The sequence below is a fragment of the Helianthus annuus genome, chromosome 12 (assembly GCF_002127325.2).
Source record: "Helianthus annuus cultivar XRQ/B chromosome 12, HanXRQr2.0-SUNRISE, whole genome shotgun sequence".
Taxonomy (NCBI): Eukaryota; Viridiplantae; Streptophyta; class Magnoliopsida; order Asterales; family Asteraceae; genus Helianthus; species Helianthus annuus.
In genome coordinates this window covers 52687077-52707805 of record NC_035444.2, presented here as the reverse complement: position 1 = coordinate 52707805, position 20729 = coordinate 52687077, and the positions used below count along the sequence as shown (strand labels likewise).

General features: G+C 40.4%; 1 protein-coding gene across 4 annotated transcripts; it reads left to right on the top strand.

Moving 5' to 3' along the window:
• Window positions 1-438: 438 nt before the first annotated feature.
• LOC110894976 lies at window positions 439-20571 on the top strand. 4 transcript variants are annotated; one of them, XR_002566814.2, is made up of 6 exons: window positions 439-772; window positions 1339-1456; window positions 2291-2346; window positions 2779-2870; window positions 20039-20124; window positions 20234-20571. XR_002566814.2 is itself a non-coding variant. In XM_022142237.2 (5 exons), the coding sequence occupies exon 5, from the start codon at window positions 4083-4085 to the stop codon at window positions 4995-4997; it is 915 nt and encodes a 304-aa protein (XP_021997929.1). In that variant the 5' UTR covers window positions 439-772; window positions 1339-1456; window positions 2291-2346; window positions 2779-2870; window positions 3836-4082; the 3' UTR covers window positions 4998-5266. The 4 variants fall into 4 exon arrangements, 2 of the variants coding, with proteins under 2 accessions (XP_021997929.1, XP_021997930.1); XR_004874092.1 differs by lacking the exons at window positions 20039-20124; window positions 20234-20571 and adding an exon at window positions 19056-20029; XM_022142237.2 differs by lacking the exons at window positions 20039-20124; window positions 20234-20571 and adding an exon at window positions 3836-5266.
• The last annotated feature ends 158 nt before the right edge of the window (window positions 20572-20729 follow it).

Below are 20729 nucleotides of genomic sequence, written 5' to 3'. Positions count from 1 at the left end.
AAAATACCCTTATAGTTGTCATAAACTGATTGGTTGAGAGTGGTTCTCACGGTTCTTACAACTGGGAGTGGTTCTTATTTTAGCGGCTCCCTATATATATATAATACTCATGTTAAAGATAAAAAACGTTTGTTTTTTTTTTGTGTGACTTTTTTTAAAAACAATTTACGTATAAAAATTTATTGATGTTTAAAAATCACTACTACAAAATGGAGTATCAGACGGTGTTGAAGTTTTATTTTGGACGGGTTAAAGCAAAAACACCGTCTTAAAATCAATATCCATATGACCATTGTGCTGTTTTGATTAAAATATTCAAGAAAATTCAAAAAAACCTTGTCAAATGCTTAAACACTGACTTATACTATTTTATGCAACCTTTTGATGGTGTTGCCTTGAACACCGTCTTATAAATATCATACACCTTGATTAAAATATTCAAGAAAACATAAAAACAAGGAACTTAAGAAACATGTATGGTAGAAACCCTAACATACTCACTGGAGTCCTCCAAAACCCACATGCCACCTGAGTGTAAACCACCACTACACCACCGGAGACGCTCCGACCACCACCACGCCACCGGAGACGATGCTTATTATACACTCAGATCTTCGATTTGAAGCAATTACATTCTGATCATTCTGTCATGTTAATCGGAAATCCATAGTGTTTTCGTTGTTGTGATGTTCATGATTTCAGCTTCAGATCTAGATTTGAATCCGCATTTCATGTTGTACACGCTTATTATACACTCAGATCTTCGATATCGGTAGAGGTTTTCTTGTTGTTATGTTCATAATTTCAGTTGTTTGTTTCCAGATCTGGATTTGAGCTCGCATTTCATGTTATATACTTGTTTTACACTCAGATATTCGTAATCGATAGAGTTTTTATGTTATTATTTTATAATTTTAGTTGTTTGTGTTCAGATCTTGATCTGAATTCGTAGTTCATGTTATATACACTTGTTATACAGTCCAATTTTTGATTGTAAACAGTTACGTTCTGATCATTTTTCATGTTAATCGGAAATCGATTGAGTTTTAATTGTTATTTTCATATTTTCAAAATTTCAGATGTCTGTTTTCATATAAGTTCATAATCTAGTTGTTTGTTTTCAGATTTTGATGAGAATTCACTTTTCATGTTATATACACTTGTTATACACTTAGATCTTTGATTTAGGGTTTCGTATAAACCAGACGTGTTTAACCAACACAAATCCTTTGAGTTAGTCTATATCATAAAGTAATATCAACTGTAACGAACACTAATTTTTATATCACATGTCACGATTTAATAAACATATTGCTTGTTTATTTCTTTGTTATTTAGAGAAAATGGCTGGAAAGGGTGGTAAGGGTCTGTTGGCTGGAAAACATCTGCGGCTGCAGCTAACAAGGAAAAGGATAAGAAGAGACCGATGTCTCGGTCTGCTAGAGCTGGTCTACAGGTTTGCACATAAACTCTAGCAATTTTATTGCATCACCTGATTTATTTCGTAGAATTAGATGAACTGATTGGATGTTTAGATGGCTGATTGACCTAACGACGTGTTATTTGTTTTTATAACACCAATTTGGAAGCACTTGTTGAATGATTTAAGCATTCTGTTTTTTTAATAATATAGTTTCGATAAATGGTATTATGTGCAACTCTGTTGTTGATTTCTTATTGCCAATTGTGACTGATTAGTATGTTCTTACTTGTTTTTAACAGCATCTAAGTAGTCTGTTAAGTGCTGATTTTTGACAAATCTTTGAGTACTTGTTTAATAATTTAGTTTCGATAAATGGTACGGACCGGTATTTGAAGGTAAAAGCCGGTACCGAATCGGTAACGAAAATCGAGTCGGTTCGGAAATTCGGTACCCGTACCGGTTCTGAACCAGTACCCGATACCGGTTCTGAACCAGTACCCGATACCATTTGCTCATCCCTAGTATGCAGTATCGACCCGTTTGCTTATAATTGAGTTTATGTAGGATGTGTTTTATTGCAGATGGGTTGAAAGCCACCAAATTTGGTTTTCAAATATTTACATTTACTTATAATAAATTACAAACTTTTAAGAAATGGACAAAAAAAGTGTTAATGGGTCAATCCAACTAACCTTACTAAAGAAAGATTTATTTTGACCTGAACCCATAACCACTCATCAATCAAAACAACATCCATCACAAATACATTCTTTAGTTTCTTGTATTAATCAGTTATTGTTTATTCACTTAAATGTTTCATACTTCTCAGTTATTATGATTAATACTCATTTTCTCATGTTTTTCTAGACATCACGTACAAGGTTATCCTTCTATCCACATCTTACGCAGGGGAGTGATATAAAGTAAGTAACTTCAGACCACAATTAAGACTTATATGAAAACAGCTTACCTATGGCCTTTGGCCGGTTCAGTTTATACAGTCGTTCCCAAAACATTGACCGTCAACCGAACCACCCAAGCCGATTTTCCAAACTTTAAACCGCAAACGTGTTATTATTAAACTGAACCGGCCTATTTGACTCAGCGTTGTCGGTTTAGATGGTTTCAACGGTTTTTGAACACCCCTATGCACTGATGCCCGTATCTAATGTATAGCTGTCTGATTTTAAATAACAAAAGATAATATATTTATTGATGGATATCAAAATTTGATATACATGATTCGACTGGACTAAATGTCTCATGTTCAGTTCTCTCATATATTTGTTCTCACCAAATATAAAAGAACATATGCATAAATATTTATTAGAATGAGCTTTGGTTCGAATTTGCAGTTCAGGAGCAAGTGGTAAGGAGAACAGAGGAAAATTTCTGATGACCACAACACCACAATTGATTTCTTGCCATTTTCCAGCTTAAAACGCAGGTTCGTTTTTTGATGCAGTTTCGCTCGTTCGCTTTATGTTTGGTAACTGTACATCTTGGTTTTAAAAAGCGAGAGGCGCACAAAGGCGACGAGGTCTAAAATTGAGGCGCGAAGCGCAAAGCGCAAAAGCGGTGGGCTTTTCGTACCCGAAGCGCAAGATGTTTATATAATTTTTTTTATATATCCCATCTATGCAGTTAATTTATAATATCATGCATATATATATATATATATATATATATATATATATATATATTTATATTCATATCTAGAGTCCATATAATTTTTTTTTTATAAATACTTTGTCCCACATCGGTGTGGGGACAAAGTGAGTGGTTGTTTATAAGGTAAAGCATTTACTACTGTTGGTGTGCATGCATCTGTCGTCTTCGTCTTATATCGAGTCTCGGTTCACTACACTTGAAGCTGAAAGTTTGAAGCAGCTGAAAGTTTGAAAAGGGGTTTAGTTTGAAATGTCCTGTCCGTTTGAAGAGTTTCAAACGGAAGGGTCCTTGCCTATAAATAGTTTTCAAACTTTCACCATTTGTAACTTTCCGGCTTGTGCAACGAAGTGCTGCCGAAGTGTTGTCAGGTTGTAAAACGTCTTTATATCAATCATACAACAGTTTATAGTGTGAATCTTGCTGAATTGAACTCTACACGTCTGTTTCCGTCGTTTTTAGAGATAAACTCTTCTGTTCGACTCGTTCGGGTCTGAAAGCGATCCTACAACTACTCCATTGTAGCTTTATGACATGTTTTACCACAAGTCCTACCCGCGTGCGGGGGGGGGGGGGGGGTGCAAAAAATGATTTTCTCAGCAGGCTGGGAGGCTAGTGGGACTAGGAAGATCAGTCTGGGAGGCTAGTGGGACTAGGAGAACTATTTGATTGCTTAATTGGTGACTAATGTGTTTATCTGATTGTATGATTGATTATTTGTGCATATTTGTGTTTATGATACAGACACCATGGATTCATCAGGCATTGGTGAGTCGGACACTACGGGCCCTATGCCCATCGTATCAGACGACCGAGTATCATCGGAGCATGAGGTACACACTTCGGGTGTTACCAGCACGGATGAGGATGATTTTCAGCCCTTCGCGCTACCTGATGCTGTCAACGAGCCCGCTGATAGCCCTCTTGCGGGGATTTGCCGCTCGTGGAGATCCCTGCCCCTATACCTCTTGCCGCTTATCCTGTTCTTGATATGCTCCTCGACGCCGACGCTGATTACGACGTCGATTTGTTTGATGACGAGCCCCTAGAAGATGATATTGAGGGCGAGGCCCTTATAGCTGACGGTGGTCTTTTGCTGCTCGCAGATGCTCCAGCTGAGGAGTCAACTGCTCATTCACCAGTCCCAGACTCTTTCGAGTCTTTGGCCTCTGCACCATCGCACACTCAGGGTGCGCAGCACTATTCTCATGCCTCAGATCCTGATAGAGCATCATCCGCTGCCCCTGCCCCTAGCTACGCCTTTGATCACGACCTTGATGAGGATTCCGACCCTATCTTTCCACCTGGGTTTAATCCGGACCAGTACATTGAGTTTATACCCCTCGATCAGCCTATGGAGGACCCGGTTGACCCAGTTGACCCTGTTGACCCTGCGTTTGCTGACCACGCAGATTTTGAGATAGAGTTCGATGACCTAGAGCCTGCCATGGCTCCCAAGCCGGTAGCCACTCCTGACCCTGTGTTTGAGCATGACCCTGTTCATGCTGGCGTACCCATTGTTGACCCTGTGATTGCTGATCTACCTGTTGATGATCACCCTGTTGATGCTCCGCTATTAGAGGGTGATTATGTTGTTGCTGCTGATCAGGCTGATGCCCCCTCATCGCTGACGTACCCGCTGAGCGTGTTGATGTCGCTCCTCTCCCTGATCATGTTCCTTTGGAGCCCGATCATGCGCTATTCGCGACCCGTATTGATCCCCATTATTCGCACACCCAGAATGGGTGGATTGATGCTGATGATGAGCACCCACCTTTTCCCCCACATACCACCGATGCACGTCACATGGATTTCCCTTTTTCATTCGCTCAATTCACAACTTCAGCTCGACCTGGAGAGGGTTCATCGGCTCATCCCTTTGTACATGTGCCGACATCTATCCTAGTTATACCACAGTTTTCTTTTGCTATTCCCCATGTTCCACCATTTTCTGTGCCACCTTTTACCCCAGCGAGTGAGCCATTCTTTTGGACGTCACCACCTATTATGCCACCATCCGACCCCTACCATCCTTTTCATATGGGGTATTCTATTGAGGACATTTTTATGTCGTTTGTTCTCCAGCAGGAGGCACTCACACGGCGTATACAGGAGCTCGAGAGAGCTCAGCCACCGCCATGCCAGTGTCAGGGCCAGACCCACCCTTCTATTTCGCAGCCCCCTCGACCGTTGTCACCGGACTCTGCTGCACGTCTTTTGGCACTGGAGCAGCAGATGGCTTCCTGGTTGCGTTCCCAGCGAGCGATGGAGGAGGACTGGCTCCATTTGCGTCGTTTGTTCTATTCTCATTTTCCCCCTCCTCCACCGCTATCAGTGTAGGGCGACCTTGTACAGCACGGGTGGACTTTGGTGAGAAGACGGCGATTGCTCTGACCGCACAGCATTTTGGAGACTACATTCTGATTCTGACTTTTGTTGACATGTATATGGATGTATTGACACTGATTTGATATATTTTTGGAATGGGGTGATGTAGCCCTTAGTCGTTGATGTTGTATGTTACAGTTATGTACTTGTACACTTTACCATGTGGTCTCGATTTATGGCAATGCAATCGCAGTATTCTCATCATATATGATGTTTGATTGATTATTTATGTTTTATGACATGGGATGTTGTGTGATGGATATATTTTGTCACACCCTGGCTTTGCGGAAACGTGGTTAATTTGGTGTGACTTCTTAATACCATAGCTTAATCATAACAAAGCTATATGAAAATAAAACCATGCAAGATCATCCATTGAATTAGGTTTTAAAACATAAGTAACACAACATTGTCTTGAAGCGTTGACACATGCAACGGAAGTTACAACCTAACAACATAAAACATTGTCTGAAAGACACAAACACCAACATGAAATAAACACAGTTTATGGACTGTGACTCGTCTAGGTAAAAGTCACATCCCCTAAACTTGGATGACCTCGTAACTCTTATGCAGCGGGAAAACGTTACATAACGCGCCAGATCTTTAATTCCCTGAAATACATGTAAGTTGGAAAAATCAACAAAAATTGTTGAGCGAGTTCATGTGTAAGTGAGTAATAAAACCTATGTATGTATAAAATCCTGGTATGTAGCAAATAAGGAAAAAGAGATCACCAATGGTTTGCGAGGCCATTGATATGTGTGAAGTGCAAGTAGGAAGACTCAAACCTAGCATATTTTGCGTTGGGTACAAAGTCACCCCGAGGTCCGTTACGCTGGGCCTGGGGCTGGGCTCGCTACACCCAGACAGATCTACCTCTACTGTCACTCGGTCCTACAATGAGGATTAATGGCCTCAAGTTGCGCCTACCCACTCACATGATCTAAATAATAACCCTTCTTACGCTAACCGTACCATGTAAAAAGTACTTGTAATCATAGTAACATGTATTTCACCCCCGCAGTTTAGAAAACTGAAAACAGTTAAGAGAAAAGGGGGACATGAACTCACAGTGGTGCGTCTCTATCAAGTAAATCTTCTGATCAAACTGCTGTGCGACGACCTACACGTACTAACTTCTATTAGACGGACGACCGTGCGTTAGCTTAAGGTTTAATGTCTTTGGGAGATAGTTAGACAACTATTTCGTGTTTACACTTTGCAAATATTTGGTAAATATATTCCTTCCCAAGGATGGGGGTTTTAATACATGCGCGTTTTTGTATCTTCGGAATATATTATTAAGTCTCACTTAAAATATATTTTAATTCTAACTTTGAAATATAAATATTTTTCCCAAAAATATTATATTTTATTTCACATAATTTTCCCAAAAATAATATCTTTGTCAAAATACGCGTTCACTAGTATTTTTCCGAAAATGCGTAAGTTACGTTTTAAAGATCCGGTGGTATTAATAATACCGTTGTAACTTAATATTTATTGTGAAGGCGTTCGTATTATTTTGGAATCGTTAACATTCGGTAATATTATTTTTAACCTAAAAATAATATTTGTATAGTTCACATAATAATCATAAAAATCTCACAAGTGTTGTTATGAAAATATATATTCTAAATATATATTTTAGCAAGTTTTATTTTGTGAAAATCCCACCTCCGACACTTAGAAATTTTGTAATAAAAATCGTGGCGAAATTTACATTTTTGAAAACAAGTTAAAAATACATTTATAACACTTGTGGTGAAAATATTTCCAAGTGTTGGGTTTTTAGAAAAATTTCGCCAGAGTTTCCCCTGTAACTGGAGGTGGCCACGCTTTCAAGCGTATCATTTTCTTTTACAATTCAAATCAACAATGTTTCCAACATTAACAAACAATATTCAAACCATCAAACTAGTCAAAATAGATATAAATCACAAAAATACATGAACTTGTGGTTTATCTAAAATATGTAGTAATTTCCCCATATTTTTAGTAGACCTTTTTATAAATCAATCCGGTTTCTTGAAAGTCTCGTTTTTAAAGAAGTTACATCTTTACAACTTCTTGTCAATATTTACAAAAATAGTTCTTTTGTCAAAACTTTGTGTTACACAAGTGTCTACACACTTGTGTGTTTACAAAAATCACTCTTGTTCATGTAAAACTCGGTTTTAGAAAACATGATTTCTTTGACGCTTGGTCCTTTGAAAATACCACTTGTAGATCCGTAGATCTACTAGTTTACAAGTCTATTTCATAAGAAATATAGTCTTTACACAAGTTCATGCTTAATGTGTAGTAGTGTTCATCATTTAACCCCCTTTCACACTTAAACATATTCTAGGTCATGTTTTATGGACATGACTTTGCCGGGTTAGATGACGATCCGAGCTACTACAATCATAGATCAACACTAAATAATCAAAATAAAGCAAGTCTTACAAGTTTTACACAACTTCATAGCTTTTATCCAACATATTTATCACTTTTGTAAACTTTTCATATGTAATCTTGTATGTTCATGATTTTTAACCGACAAAGTTCATTTTAACCACTTTAGAATAGATCAAGAAAGCGTTTAGAGTCACTTACTACTAGCTCGAGGCTAGAGAAGAAACTAGTCGAAAAACAAGTGGATAAAAGCAATGTAGCGAGGTCCTTCGCAATCCGAGTGCATCGAGCTTCCTTATACGCAATCCTTAACCCTTGTAGATACTTGGAATGTCTTGTATGAAATCGAAAGGTGGTGGTGGGATGTTTGTTGTTTTCGGCCGAAATGGGCAAGGGAGGGAGAGGGTGGAGTGAATTTGCTAAGTGTGGTGAAGTGATTAGTGGACCATGCTTGATACTTATAGACAAAGTCTTTCAAGATTAACCAATGGATTTCATGTTCACTTGATATTAGACAACCATGATTAAAATAATCATGCAAAGGACAATGTGTCACCATATGGTGACCGAATTCGGTAGGGGGGGGGGTATTTGGTTAGATTTTCAACTAGGTAATTAGGATAAAGTTAAGTTAAGTTGGAGGTTAACTTGGTTACTAGCATGTAGTAAGTTGTGACGGGTGTTAGGGTATTCGGGGACCCTAACTGGCTCAGAAAAAGAGAAACAATGTTGATGACAATATTTTTATGTTCCGGGTATAGTCCGGTTGTTCGTTTGGATAGTGATCCGTTAAAGTGCTTAATAAAGCTTTAAAGTGTCGTTAATATTATTTTTAGTGACACAACTTATTCCCGACACTTTGGAAAGTGTCTAGTAATATTTTTCTCATGTTTTGGCACTTTATTAGTTAGCTTAATGCTGAATTTTTATTTTAAAGTGCTGAATTTTGTACTTAAAGTACGTTTTAGGCACATCCGGTCACTGTAATTATCACCTAGTGACGCAGTTCTACAACCCTCATATCCCTACACTCTCTACTAGTGTAGTAAACTATCTCAGGCTCATACAGGCCTTAGAGGCAGTGTTTGCCTAATGCTGGCTATATCAGGATGTTAAATGGGTTATCCGTTCATTGTGCTACTGTGCTTTTGTGCATCAAGGTTGTCACTAAAGTTCTGTATGTAAATAATGGAGTGACAGCAAATAAGGTATGATGCAAGTATGTTCATGTATCACTATTCAGGTAGCAGTTTATCCATAATTTCAAGCAAGCACAGTAATTAAGCAGTAATTAAATATTAATCAAGTTATACGGATACCTGATTTGGTGAGGGTTGTCACATTCTCCCCCCGTTAGAAAAATTTCGTTCCGAAATTTTAAGTTCTGCTTCTGGTTGCAGAGGTCTTAGATAATAAGTGGGGGTACTTCTCTTTCATTCGGTCCTCACGCTCCCAGGTGTATTCAGGACCATGCCTGGCGTTCCAACGAACCTTGACGAACTTGACACTGCTCCGGCGGGTTTCGCTCACTTTCCAATCCGTAACCTCAACAGGTTCTTCAACAAAATGGAGCGTGTCGTCAACATGAATCTCGTCGGTGGGAATGACAACGGTATCTTGAGTTGGACTCTTCTTCAAGTTTGATACATGAAATGTATCGTGAACGCCATTCAGTTCAGCAGGCAAATTCAGCTTGTACGCTACTAACCCAATTCTTTCCAAAATTCTGAACGGACCAATATACCGCGGATTCAACTTTCCACGCTTTCCGAAGCGTGCCACACCCTTCCAGGGTGATACTTTCAACAAAACCATATCACCTACCTCAAACTCTACAGGTTTCCTCCTTCGGTCCGCGTAACATTTCTGACGATCACGAGCCGCCTTGATGCGATCTCGGATCTGTGCAATCTTATCTGTGGTTTCCTGTACCACATCAGGACCAACCAATTGTCTATCACCTGCATCAGACCAACAGAGGGGTGATCTGCACTTGCGGCCATATAAAGCTTCAAATGGTGCGGCACCAATACTAGTGTGGTAGCTGTTGTTGTATGAAAATTCGACCAATGGCAAATGCTTATCCCAGCTACTGCCCAAATCCATAACACATGCTCTCAGCATATCTTCCAAAGTCTGAATCGTCCGCTCGCTTTGTCCGTCGGTCTGTGGGTGAAATGCAGTGCTCAGATTCAGTTGCGAGCCAAAAGCTTCTTGGAAGGATTGCCAAATCCTTGATACGAACCTTCCGTCTCTATCAGAGATGATCGAGAGAGGTACTCCATGGCGCGTAACGATTTCTCTCATGTAAATTTCAGCCAACTTGCTCGTATTATCTTTCTCTCTGATAGGTAAGAAGTGCGCAGACTTCGTTAATCGGTCCACTATTACCCAAATAGTGTCATGACCTCTTGGCGTTCTTGGCAACTTTGTAATAGAACCTATTGAAATTTGTTCCCATTTCCATTTGAGAATCTCAGGTTGTTGCAGAAGTCCTGAAGGCTTCTGGTATTCCGCTTTCACTTTGGCACATGTTAAACATTTACTCACATAAACAGCAACATCGCCTTTCATCCTAGGCCACCAATAATAATCTTTAAGATCTTGGTACATCTTATCCGCTCCTGGATGGATAGAGTACCGTGACTTGTGTGCCTCATCAAAAATAACTTTCCTCAAATCACCAAACAGAGGAACCCAAATCCTTTTCATAAAACATAACGTTCCTTCCTCGTTTGGCACCAATTGCTTCTCCATCCCACGGAGATGTTCTTCTTCAAGGTTTCCTTCCTTAAGAGCTTCTTTCTGTGCGGCACGAATGCGCAAGGAAAGATCTGTTTGGATAATCATCTCTAAAGCCCTAACCCTTATAGGCTTGATCCTTTCTTTTCGGCTTAGTGCGTCGGCGATCGCATTCGCCTTCCCTGGATGATACTTTATCTCGCAGTCGTAGTCGTTCAACAACTCAACCCATCGTCTCTGTCTCATATTCAACTCCTTCTGGTTGAATATGTGTTGTAGGCTCTTATGATCTGTGAAGATTGTACATTTCGTACCATATAGGTAGTGTCTCCAGATTTTTAAAGCAAATACCACTGCGCCGAGTTCCAAATTATGTGTGGTATAGTTCTTTTCGTGTACCTTCAATTGGCGTGATGCATAAGCTATAACTTTCTGACGTTGCATCAACACGCAACCCAAACCTTGACGTGAGGCGTCACAGTATACCACAAAATCATCTGTACCCTCTGGTAGTGCTAAGATTGGCGCATTGCAGAGCTTATCTTTCAATAGCTGGAACGCTTCTTCCTGTTTGATTCCCTAATCAAACTTCTTATCTTTCTGTGTGAGGAGCGTCAATGATTGAGCGATCTTTGAGAAATCCTCAATGAACCTTCGATAGTAGCCAGCCAAACCCAAGAATTGTCGAATCTCGATTGGCGTCTTTGGCGTCTCCCAATTCTTGATCGCTTCGATTTTGGTTGGATCCACGTGAATCCCACCTTCATTTACTACATGTCCAAGGAATTGGACTTCACGTAGCCAAAACTCGCACTTAGAGAATTTGGCATACACCTGTTCTTTCTTCAGCAGTTCCAGAATTGCTCTTAGATGCTGTTCGTGCTCAGCCTTTGTCTTTGAGTAAATCAAAATGTCGTCGATAAACACAATCACGAACTTGTCCAAGTACGGCTTGCAAACTCTGTTCATTAGATCCATGAAAACTGCAGGCGCGTTTGTCAACCCAAATGGCATAACTCGGAACTCGTAATGTCCATAACGAGTTCTGAAGGCTGTCTTCGGGATACTTTCCTCTTGTATCCTTAACTGATGGTAACCTGATCGCAAATCGATCTTTGAATAAAAGCTTGAACCTTGCAGCTGATCGAATAAATCATCGATCCTTGGCAGAGGGTATCTATTCTTGATCGTCAACTTATTCAACTCCCGGTAGTCAATGCACATTCAAAAACTACCGTCCTTCTTCTTGACAAACAGGACCGGAGCTTCCCAAGGCGAGAAGCTTGGTCTGATAAACCCCTTGTCTAACAACTTTTGAAGTTGTGTCGACAATTCCTGCATCTCAGACGGGGCAAGTCGATAAGGTGCCTTAGCGACAGGCGCGGCGCCTGGAACTAAGTCGATGCGGAACTCCACTTGCCTCTGAGGTGGCAATCCAGGCAAGTCCTCTGGGAAGATTTCTGGATATTCCCTCACAACAGGGATGTCTTCGATTTTCGGCTCAGCAGCTTTCTTGTCTACAATGTGTGCCAGAAGGCAGCACATCCCTTTTGCAAACACTTTCGCGCTTTCAAGCAGCTGATAATTCCTAAAGGCGTATCACGCTTCTCTCCATGAACCACAATTGTCTCACCATCTTCGGTTGGGATGCGAACGACCTTTTCGTGACAAACAATTTCTGCCTTGTTGCTTGATAACCAATCCATCCCTACTACCACGTCGAAGCTTCCCAACTGGACTGGTAGTAGATCCAAAGCAAACTCACGCTCTCTCAATTCGATTACACAACCTCTGACAACTTCATTGGCTTCTACTAACTTTCCATTAGCCAATTCGATTGAGTAGGGAATATCTAACTTACTAGCGGCTAACCCAGGCATATTCTTAAATTTTAACGATACGAAGCTATAATCGGCACCAGTATCAAATAAAACGGATGCATAGTGTTGGTTTACAGGGAACGTACCAGTAACGACATTGGGATCCTGACGCGCTTCCCTTGCTTCGATATTGAAAACTCTTCCATGGGCTTGGTTCAATTCTGGGCAGTTCCTCTTATAGTGCCCAATATCACCACAGTTAAAGCATCCAGGTCTTTGCCCGTTTCCTCCACCATTTCCAGCTTGATTGTTGTTGTTTCGGTTCGCATTACCAACTTGATTCACATTGTTGCCTCCATTCCCATTTCCTCCATTGTTTCCTTGTGGGCGATTTCCATTTCCACCTCGGTTATTGTTTCTATTTCCAATTCCTCCTTGGCCTCCCCGGCCAACAGTAGCCCAACAAGAATCCTTTGAGTGACCAGTTTTCCCACATGCTTCACATACTTTTAAACCACATCGGCCTGAATGGTGACGCTGGTAGGTGTTGCACTTGGGATGGGTACCCATATATCCTTTTCCTTTCCTGCCAGTACCAGCTGTATCTTGAGCTGGCGTGCTTGACTCTCCTTTCTTATCAACCCCACTAGTGCCTTGTTTGAAGTTCGAGAACTTTCTTTTGTTACCCCCGGACGACTCGACATGAGTCTCTTTCTTCTTTGGCTCAGCATCAGAAAACTTGTTTAGGCGGATAGCCTCCTCTGTGAGAGCCACGCTCAGATCAATTGCTTTAGTGATTGTTTCAGGCTTGGAAGAAGTCACCATACTTATGATTTGAGGAGCTAAACCCCAAATGAAGCGCTCAATCCGCTTGAACTCTGGAGTGACCATATAAGGTACCACATGTGACAGGTCGTGAAACCTTTGAACATACTCTGCGATTTTCGGACCTTCCATCTTCAGATGCCAAAACTCAGTTTCCAACTTTTGTATCTCCGCACGTGAAGAGTACTTCCTGCGCATGAGCTCTTTCAGCTCGTTCCATGTCATTGCGTATGCAGCGACTTCTCCAAAAGTTTGGACTTGTAAATTCCACCAGGACAGGGCTCCGTCCAGGAATAGCCAAGAGATGTAGGTAACTTGCTGGTCTGGAGCACACTTGCTCATGCGGAGAACTGAGTCCGTCTTCTCGGCCCAACGAACAAAAACGACAGCACCTCCGGTGCCATCAAAGTTGACAGGTTTGCAGTTTAGAAACTGCTTGTAGGTGCACCCATGAGGCGGATTGTTGTTGCCAGTATTGCCAAAATTGCTTCCACTAGTCCCTCCTTGAGATGCGGCGTACTGTGCGATGGCAGCAGCGATGACTTGCTGAAGCTCTGCGGCATTGGCGGTTGACGTCTCGGCGGCATCTTCTAAACGATATGTTCACGTGGGTCAGGCCATAGTAAAGCGTACGTATATAATGATAGTAATAGTACATAACATCTCATGTTATAAATAGACCAATCACATAACATCCCATGTTACAATTATATCAATCACACAACATCCCATGTTATAAATATATCAATCACACAACATCCCATGTTATAAAACATAAATAATCAATCAAACATCATATATGATGAGAATATTGCGATTGCATTGCCATATATCGAGACCACATGGTAAAGTGTACAAGTACATAACTGTATCATACAACATCAACGACTAAGGGCTACATCACCCCAGTCCAAAAATATCAAATCAGTGTCAATACATCCATATACATGTCAACAAAAGTCAGGATCAGAATGCAGTCTCCAAAATGCTGTGCGGTCAGAGCAATCGCCATCTTCTCACCAAAGTCCACGCGTGCTGTACTAAAGAGCTCTACACTGATGGCGGTGGAGGAGAGGGAAAATGGGAATAGAATAAACGACGCAAATGGAGCCAGTCCTCCTCCATGGCTCTCTGGGAACGCAACCAGGAAGCCATCTACTGCTCGAGTGCCAAAAGACGTGCGGCAGAGTCCGGTGACAACGGTCGAGGGGCTTGCGGAGTAGCAGGGTGGGTCTGGCCCTGGCACTGGCATGGCGGTGGCTGAGCTCTCTCGAGCTCCTGTATACGCCGTGTGAGTGCCTCCTGCTGGACAACAAACGACATAAGAATGTCCTCAATAGAATACCCCATATGAAAAGGATGGTAGGGGTCGGATGGTGGCATAATAGGTGGTGACGTTCAAAGGAATGGCTCACTCGCTGGGGTACCAGGTGGCACAGAAAATGGTGGAACATGGGGAATAGCAGAAGAAAACTATGGTATAACTGTGATAGATGTCGGCACATGTCCAAAGGGATGAGCTGAGGAACCCTCTCCAGGTCGAGCTGGAGGTGTGAACTGAGCGAATGAAAAAGGGAAATCCATGTGACGTGCATCGGTGGTATGTGGGGGAAAAGGTGGGAGCTCATCATCAGCGTCAATCCACCCATTCTGGGTGTGCGCATAACGGGGATCAATACGGGTCGCGAATAGCGCATGATCGGGCTCCAAAGGAACAGGATCAGGTAGAGGAGCGACAACATCAGGCTCGGGGGGTACATCAGCGATAAGAGGAACATCAGTCTGAGCAGCAGCAGCATCAACATGATCACGCTCCAATAGTGGAACGTCAACAGGGGGATCATCAACGGGTAGATCAGCAATCACAGGGTCAACAATGGGTATGCCAGCATGAATAGGGTCCTGCTCAAACACAGGGTCAGGAGCAGCTACCGGCTCGGGGGCCATGGCAGGCTCTGGGTCATCGAACTCCATCTCAAAATCTGCGTGGTCAGCAAACGCAGGGTCAATAGGGTCAACTGGGTCAACCGGGTCCTCCATAGGCTGATCCAGGTGTATAAACTCAATCTCCTGGTCCGGATCAAACCCAGGTGGAAAGACAGGGTCGGAATCCTCATCAAGGTCGTGATCAAAGCCGAAACTCGGGGCAGGTGCAGCAGATGATGCCCTATCAGGATCTGAATCGTGAGAATAGTGCTGCGCACCCTGAGTGTGCGACGGTGCAGAGGCCACAGACTCGAAAGAGTCTGGGACGGGTGAATGAGTAGGTGACTCCTCAGCAGGAGCATCTGCGAGCAGCAAAAGACCACCGTCAGCTATAAGGGCCTCGCCCTCAATATCATCTTCTAGGGGCTCGTCATCAAACAAATCGACGTCGTCATCAGCGTCGGCGTCGAGTAGTATATCAAGAACAGGGAATGCGGCGAGAGGTATAGGGGCAGGGATCTCCACGAGCGGCAAATCTCCGGCAAAAGGGCTATCAGCGGGCTCGGCGACAACATCGGGTAGCGCGAAGGGTTGAAAATCATTCTTATCTGTGCTGGTAACATCTGAAGTGTGTACCTCATGCTCCGATGACTCTCGGTCGTCTGATACGATGGGCATAGGACCCGTAGTGTCCGACTCACCAGTGCCTGATAAATCCATGGTGTCTGTAATACAAACACAAATATTCACAAATAATCAATCATATAGTCAGATAAACACATTAGTCACTAATTAAGCAATCAAATAGTTATCCTAGTCCCACTAGCCTCCCAGCCTCCCAGACTGATATTCCTAGTCCCACTAGCCTCCCAGCCTCCTAGACTGCTCTTCCTAGTCCTACTAGCCAATTCTCCCAGCCTCTCAGACTGCTCTTCCTAGTCCCACTAGACAACTACCTCGGTCTCCCAGACCGAGCCTCGGCCTCCCAGACTGAGCCTATAACTAATAAAGAAAATGTGCTCAACATTTGTTCGTAAAAACGTTTTGGATCTGGACTTAAGTGGCATGCAGTGTAAAAATGTTTTCGTGAGAGCCCTAGTGATCATAGTCTAGACTCGAGAACGAATCCTAGTTCGCTATGATCAGAGCTCTAATACCAAGCTGTCACACCCTGGCTTTGCGGAAGCGTGATTAATTTGGTGTGACTTCTTAATACCATAGCTTAATCATAACAAAGCTATATGAAAATAAAACCATGCAAGATCATCCATTGAATTAGGTTTTAAAACATAAGTAACACAACATTGTCTTGAAGCGTTGACACATGCAACGGAAGTTACAACCTAACAACATAAAACATTGTCTGAAAGACACAAACACCAACATGAAATAAACACAGTTTAAGGACTGTGACTCGTCTAGGTAAAAGTCACATCTCCTAAACTTGATGACCTCGTAACTCTTATGCAGCGGGAAAACGTAACATACCGCGCCAGATCTTTAATTCCCAGAAATACATGTAAGTTGGAAATATCAACAAAAATTGTGAGTTCATGTGTAAGTGAGTAATAAAACCTTTGTATGTATAAAATCTTGGTATGTAGCAAATAAGGAAAAAGAGATCACCAATGGTTTGCAAGGCCATTGATATGTGTGAAGTGCAAGTAGGAAGACTCAAACCTAGCATATTTTGCGTTGGGTACAAAGTCACCCCGAGGTCCGTTACGCTGGGCCTGGGGCTGGGCTCGCTACACCCCGATAGATCTACCGTTACTGTCCCTCGGTCCTACAATGAGGATTAATGGCCTCAAGTTGCGCCTACCCACTCACATGATCTAAATAACAACCCTCCTTACGCTAACCATACCATGTAAAAAGTACTTGTAATCATAGTAACATGTATTTCACCCCCGCAGTTTAGAAAACTGAAAACAGTTAAGAGAAAAGGGGGAGATGAACTCACAGTGGTGCGTCTCTATCAAGTAAATCTCCTGATCAAACTGCTGTGCGACGACCTACACGTACTAACTTCTATTAGACGGACGGCCGTGCCTTAGCTTAAGGTTTAATGTCTTTGGGAGATAGTTAGACAACTATTTCGTGTTTACACTTTGCAAATATTTGGTAAATATATTCCTTCCCAAGGATGGGGGTTTTAATACATGCGCGTTTTTGTATCTTCGGAATATATTATTAAGTCTCACTTAAAATATATTTTAATTCTAACTTTGAAATATAAATATTTTTCCCAAAAATATTATATTTTATTTCACATAATTTTCCCAAAAATAATACCTTTGTCAAAATACGCGTTCACTAGTATTTTTCCGAAAATGCGTAAGTTACGTTTTAAAGATCGGGTGGTATTAATAATACCGTTGTAACTTAATATTTATTGTGAAGGCGTTCGTATTATTTTGGAATCGTTAACATTCGGTAATATTATTTTTACCCTAAAAATAATATTTGTATAGTTCATAAAATAATCATAAAAATCTCACAAGTGTTGTTATGAAAATATATATTCTAAATATATATTTTAGCAAGTTTTATTTTGTGAAAATCCCACCTCCGACACTTAGAAATTTTGTAATAAAAATCATGGCGAAATTTACATTTTTGAAAACAAGTTAAAAATACATTTTTAACACTTGTGGTGAAAATATTTCCAAGTGTTGGGTTTTTAGCTTACGGCGCAGACCTGCGTAAATGTGTAATTTCCACCTTTTAATACGAATTTATGGTGTCTTTTCATTTCTAATCATTCCCATTCGGTTACACACAATTCTAGGGGCGATTTCTAGTGTTCTTGGTGCTTGAAAACAATTTCCAATCATTCGGTTTGTGTTTTTAATTGTTATGAACATTGAAAATTGTGTGAGGATGATGATTCAAGCCATGAGTCGCTAAACTCTTAATGACTATCTTTGGTTGAAGGTTTGTATTAGACTTTATGCTTGATTTCCTAATTTCTAGAATAACAAACTTTGTCTTTATGATTGTTTGTTATGGTGTGTGATTGATTGTTTGTAAATTGTTGATTCTTATGTTAATCTAATTTGAAACCATACGTTCTTGGTGCCGTTGGCAATCGAGATATCATGGGTAGAATTAGGATTGGGTAAGGGTTAACTGGTCATCGGGTAACAACCTCACGTTCTAGGAATCTGAGTACTTAGTTCCCTTTTATCACAACAAGTATTCACACATGAATTATGTCTATGTAGTTCTTTTTAGTGGAATGATAGCATAAACGTCGAAGCAAACCGAAAACTAAAGATGGTCATTTGTCTCTAAATTGTTTACAAAGCAAATTTCTATTTTTGCAATTATATTAGTAATCTTAGTTTTAAAATCAAACAAACCAAATCTTGAATTTTACTTTCATTGCAATTAGTTTACTTTAGTTAACTTAGAGAAACAATTTAAATAGCACATATTCAACAAACTCCCTGTGTTCGATACCCACTTACCGCTATCTATTTAGTAGTATTTGGATTAAATTTGATTGTGACCACGACATCATGTCAACTATCATCTTAGAAAGTATTTGGTGTAAATGAGCCCTTTCTACCACTTCAAGGACCTTTACTTCCTAACTTAACTTGAGTTCAAGTTATCCGACTAAGTTTGGAAAGTATTTGACTAAGTATCTGATGAAGAAGCGGATGATGACACGGATATGACGTACAATTATATGTTAGGTGGTTTTATGATGTGTTTGTGAATTGGTGACTTAAAACGAACCCGGATTGTGACGTTTATGCTTATGTTTTTTTGAAAGGCAACCATTTATGCTTACATTTATGCTTATTAGTTTATGTTTATTTAGTTTTTGTGTGTCATGAACCGGAAATTGGCAGGTTTGTATTGAAAAAACAAGAAAAAAAGAACGTTTTTTAAGCATCAGCGATGACAGGGATATAGTGGCGATTGCGACGACAGGATAACAGCGACGATTTATATAATAACATCAAAAGACGGTGTTCATCAGGTTTAATATGGGGATCAAATTGAACACCAAAAGACGGTGTTCATCAAGTTTAAGTCGGTGTTCCAAATTGAACACCAAAAGACGGTGTTCATCAAGTTTAAGTCGGTGTTCAAATTGAACACCATCTAATAAGACTTGATTTTAAACCGGTGTACTTTAAGACGGTGTTGAAAACACCGTCTTAAAACCCATATCACCCCGTCTAAAGCTCTGTTTTGTAGTAGTGAATGATTGGGGGGGGGGGGTCTTACATGTGACTTGCAAGTGGGTTTCATGAATTTAAGACACCCTAAATTTACTTTTATACCCTTAATCCAATAAATTAACCAATAACTATAAGTTGTAACACACATATACATATTACAATAATTGACTCATTTAGTCTCAACCATTAATATAATTCATTCAATGGCTCGTAACACTTCATAGACTTTCTAGACAAAACATACTTTCTAAAGAAACTTCACCCAACATACATGTATGCATTTATATGTAGGTGATTTGATCTTGTAATTTGTTTGGCTTTTCGTTCTTGGGATCTTTAGCGCCTAGCTGGCCTCGCCTTTCTATTTGAATAAAATAGCCGACGTTCGAAAAAAAAGTTATGTGTTGGTAAAAAAGAATCTATCTATACTTCTATACTATATTATAATGTATGTTAGGATGACGGTATGGTCTTTTCACCCATTTTCAACATGTACAAGTATTTCAAGCACATGATACAAACACTTAATGCATTCAACTATATTAAAAGCATGTTGAACACAATAGGCGGTCAATTATACAGATTCAATTTTTGAATTCATGCTTCTCATCTCCATACACACTTTTTTCCTCTTATTTCATACCTAGGGTTTGCACACCACCATCGTGAAAGTGAAAGATCTGGGAGAAATTAACAACGAGTAGTCGTTATCTCTTCTAAACCCTAACGCGAGGTTAGCAAATCACTTCTTCTATCATAATAACACCATTGATTCTTCATGTTCTTCTTAAACTTTCTTTTTAATTCATCAATTTTGAATTCAAATTTGTTTGATGTGTTAGAATCGAGGCTTTGGCGCCGCTTGCTTAAGAGAGAAGACTGGGGATGTTGTGATGTTCATCCGTTGGACCTACAATGACATCCAGGTTAATTTGTTAGTAAAAGGGGACAAAAAGAAACCAAGGTTCTGTTAGTAAAGGTCCATTGATTTATAATATGTGAAAAGGTGGGACCACCAGTTATTCTTAAAGTTGGGACCGTTGCCGGCCAGCAACATATAGTTGGGATTATTAAAATCTATTATTCCTATTATTTTTCGTTAAATTAGGTTGAAGTGTCGTTTTAGAACTTGTTTGCATGTAGGTTTTTTGATATTAAAAATTTATCTTTGCCTGAAATATGTGTTTCTTATGTAAATGCGTCAGAACATAGAATAACTTTTGATGTTTTGATTTGATACGTGTAATAATAAGTTGGTTTTATAAAAAGATCTATCAAATAGTAGGTGACCTCAAATGTGTGAATCTATATATCTAATAAAGCAAACCATTGGGGGAC

Coding starts and splice junctions, on each gene's coding strand:
- LOC110894976 (XM_022142237.2), top strand. CDS start 4,083: ATGCTCCTCGACGCCGACGCTGATTACGACGTCGATTTGTTTGATGAC.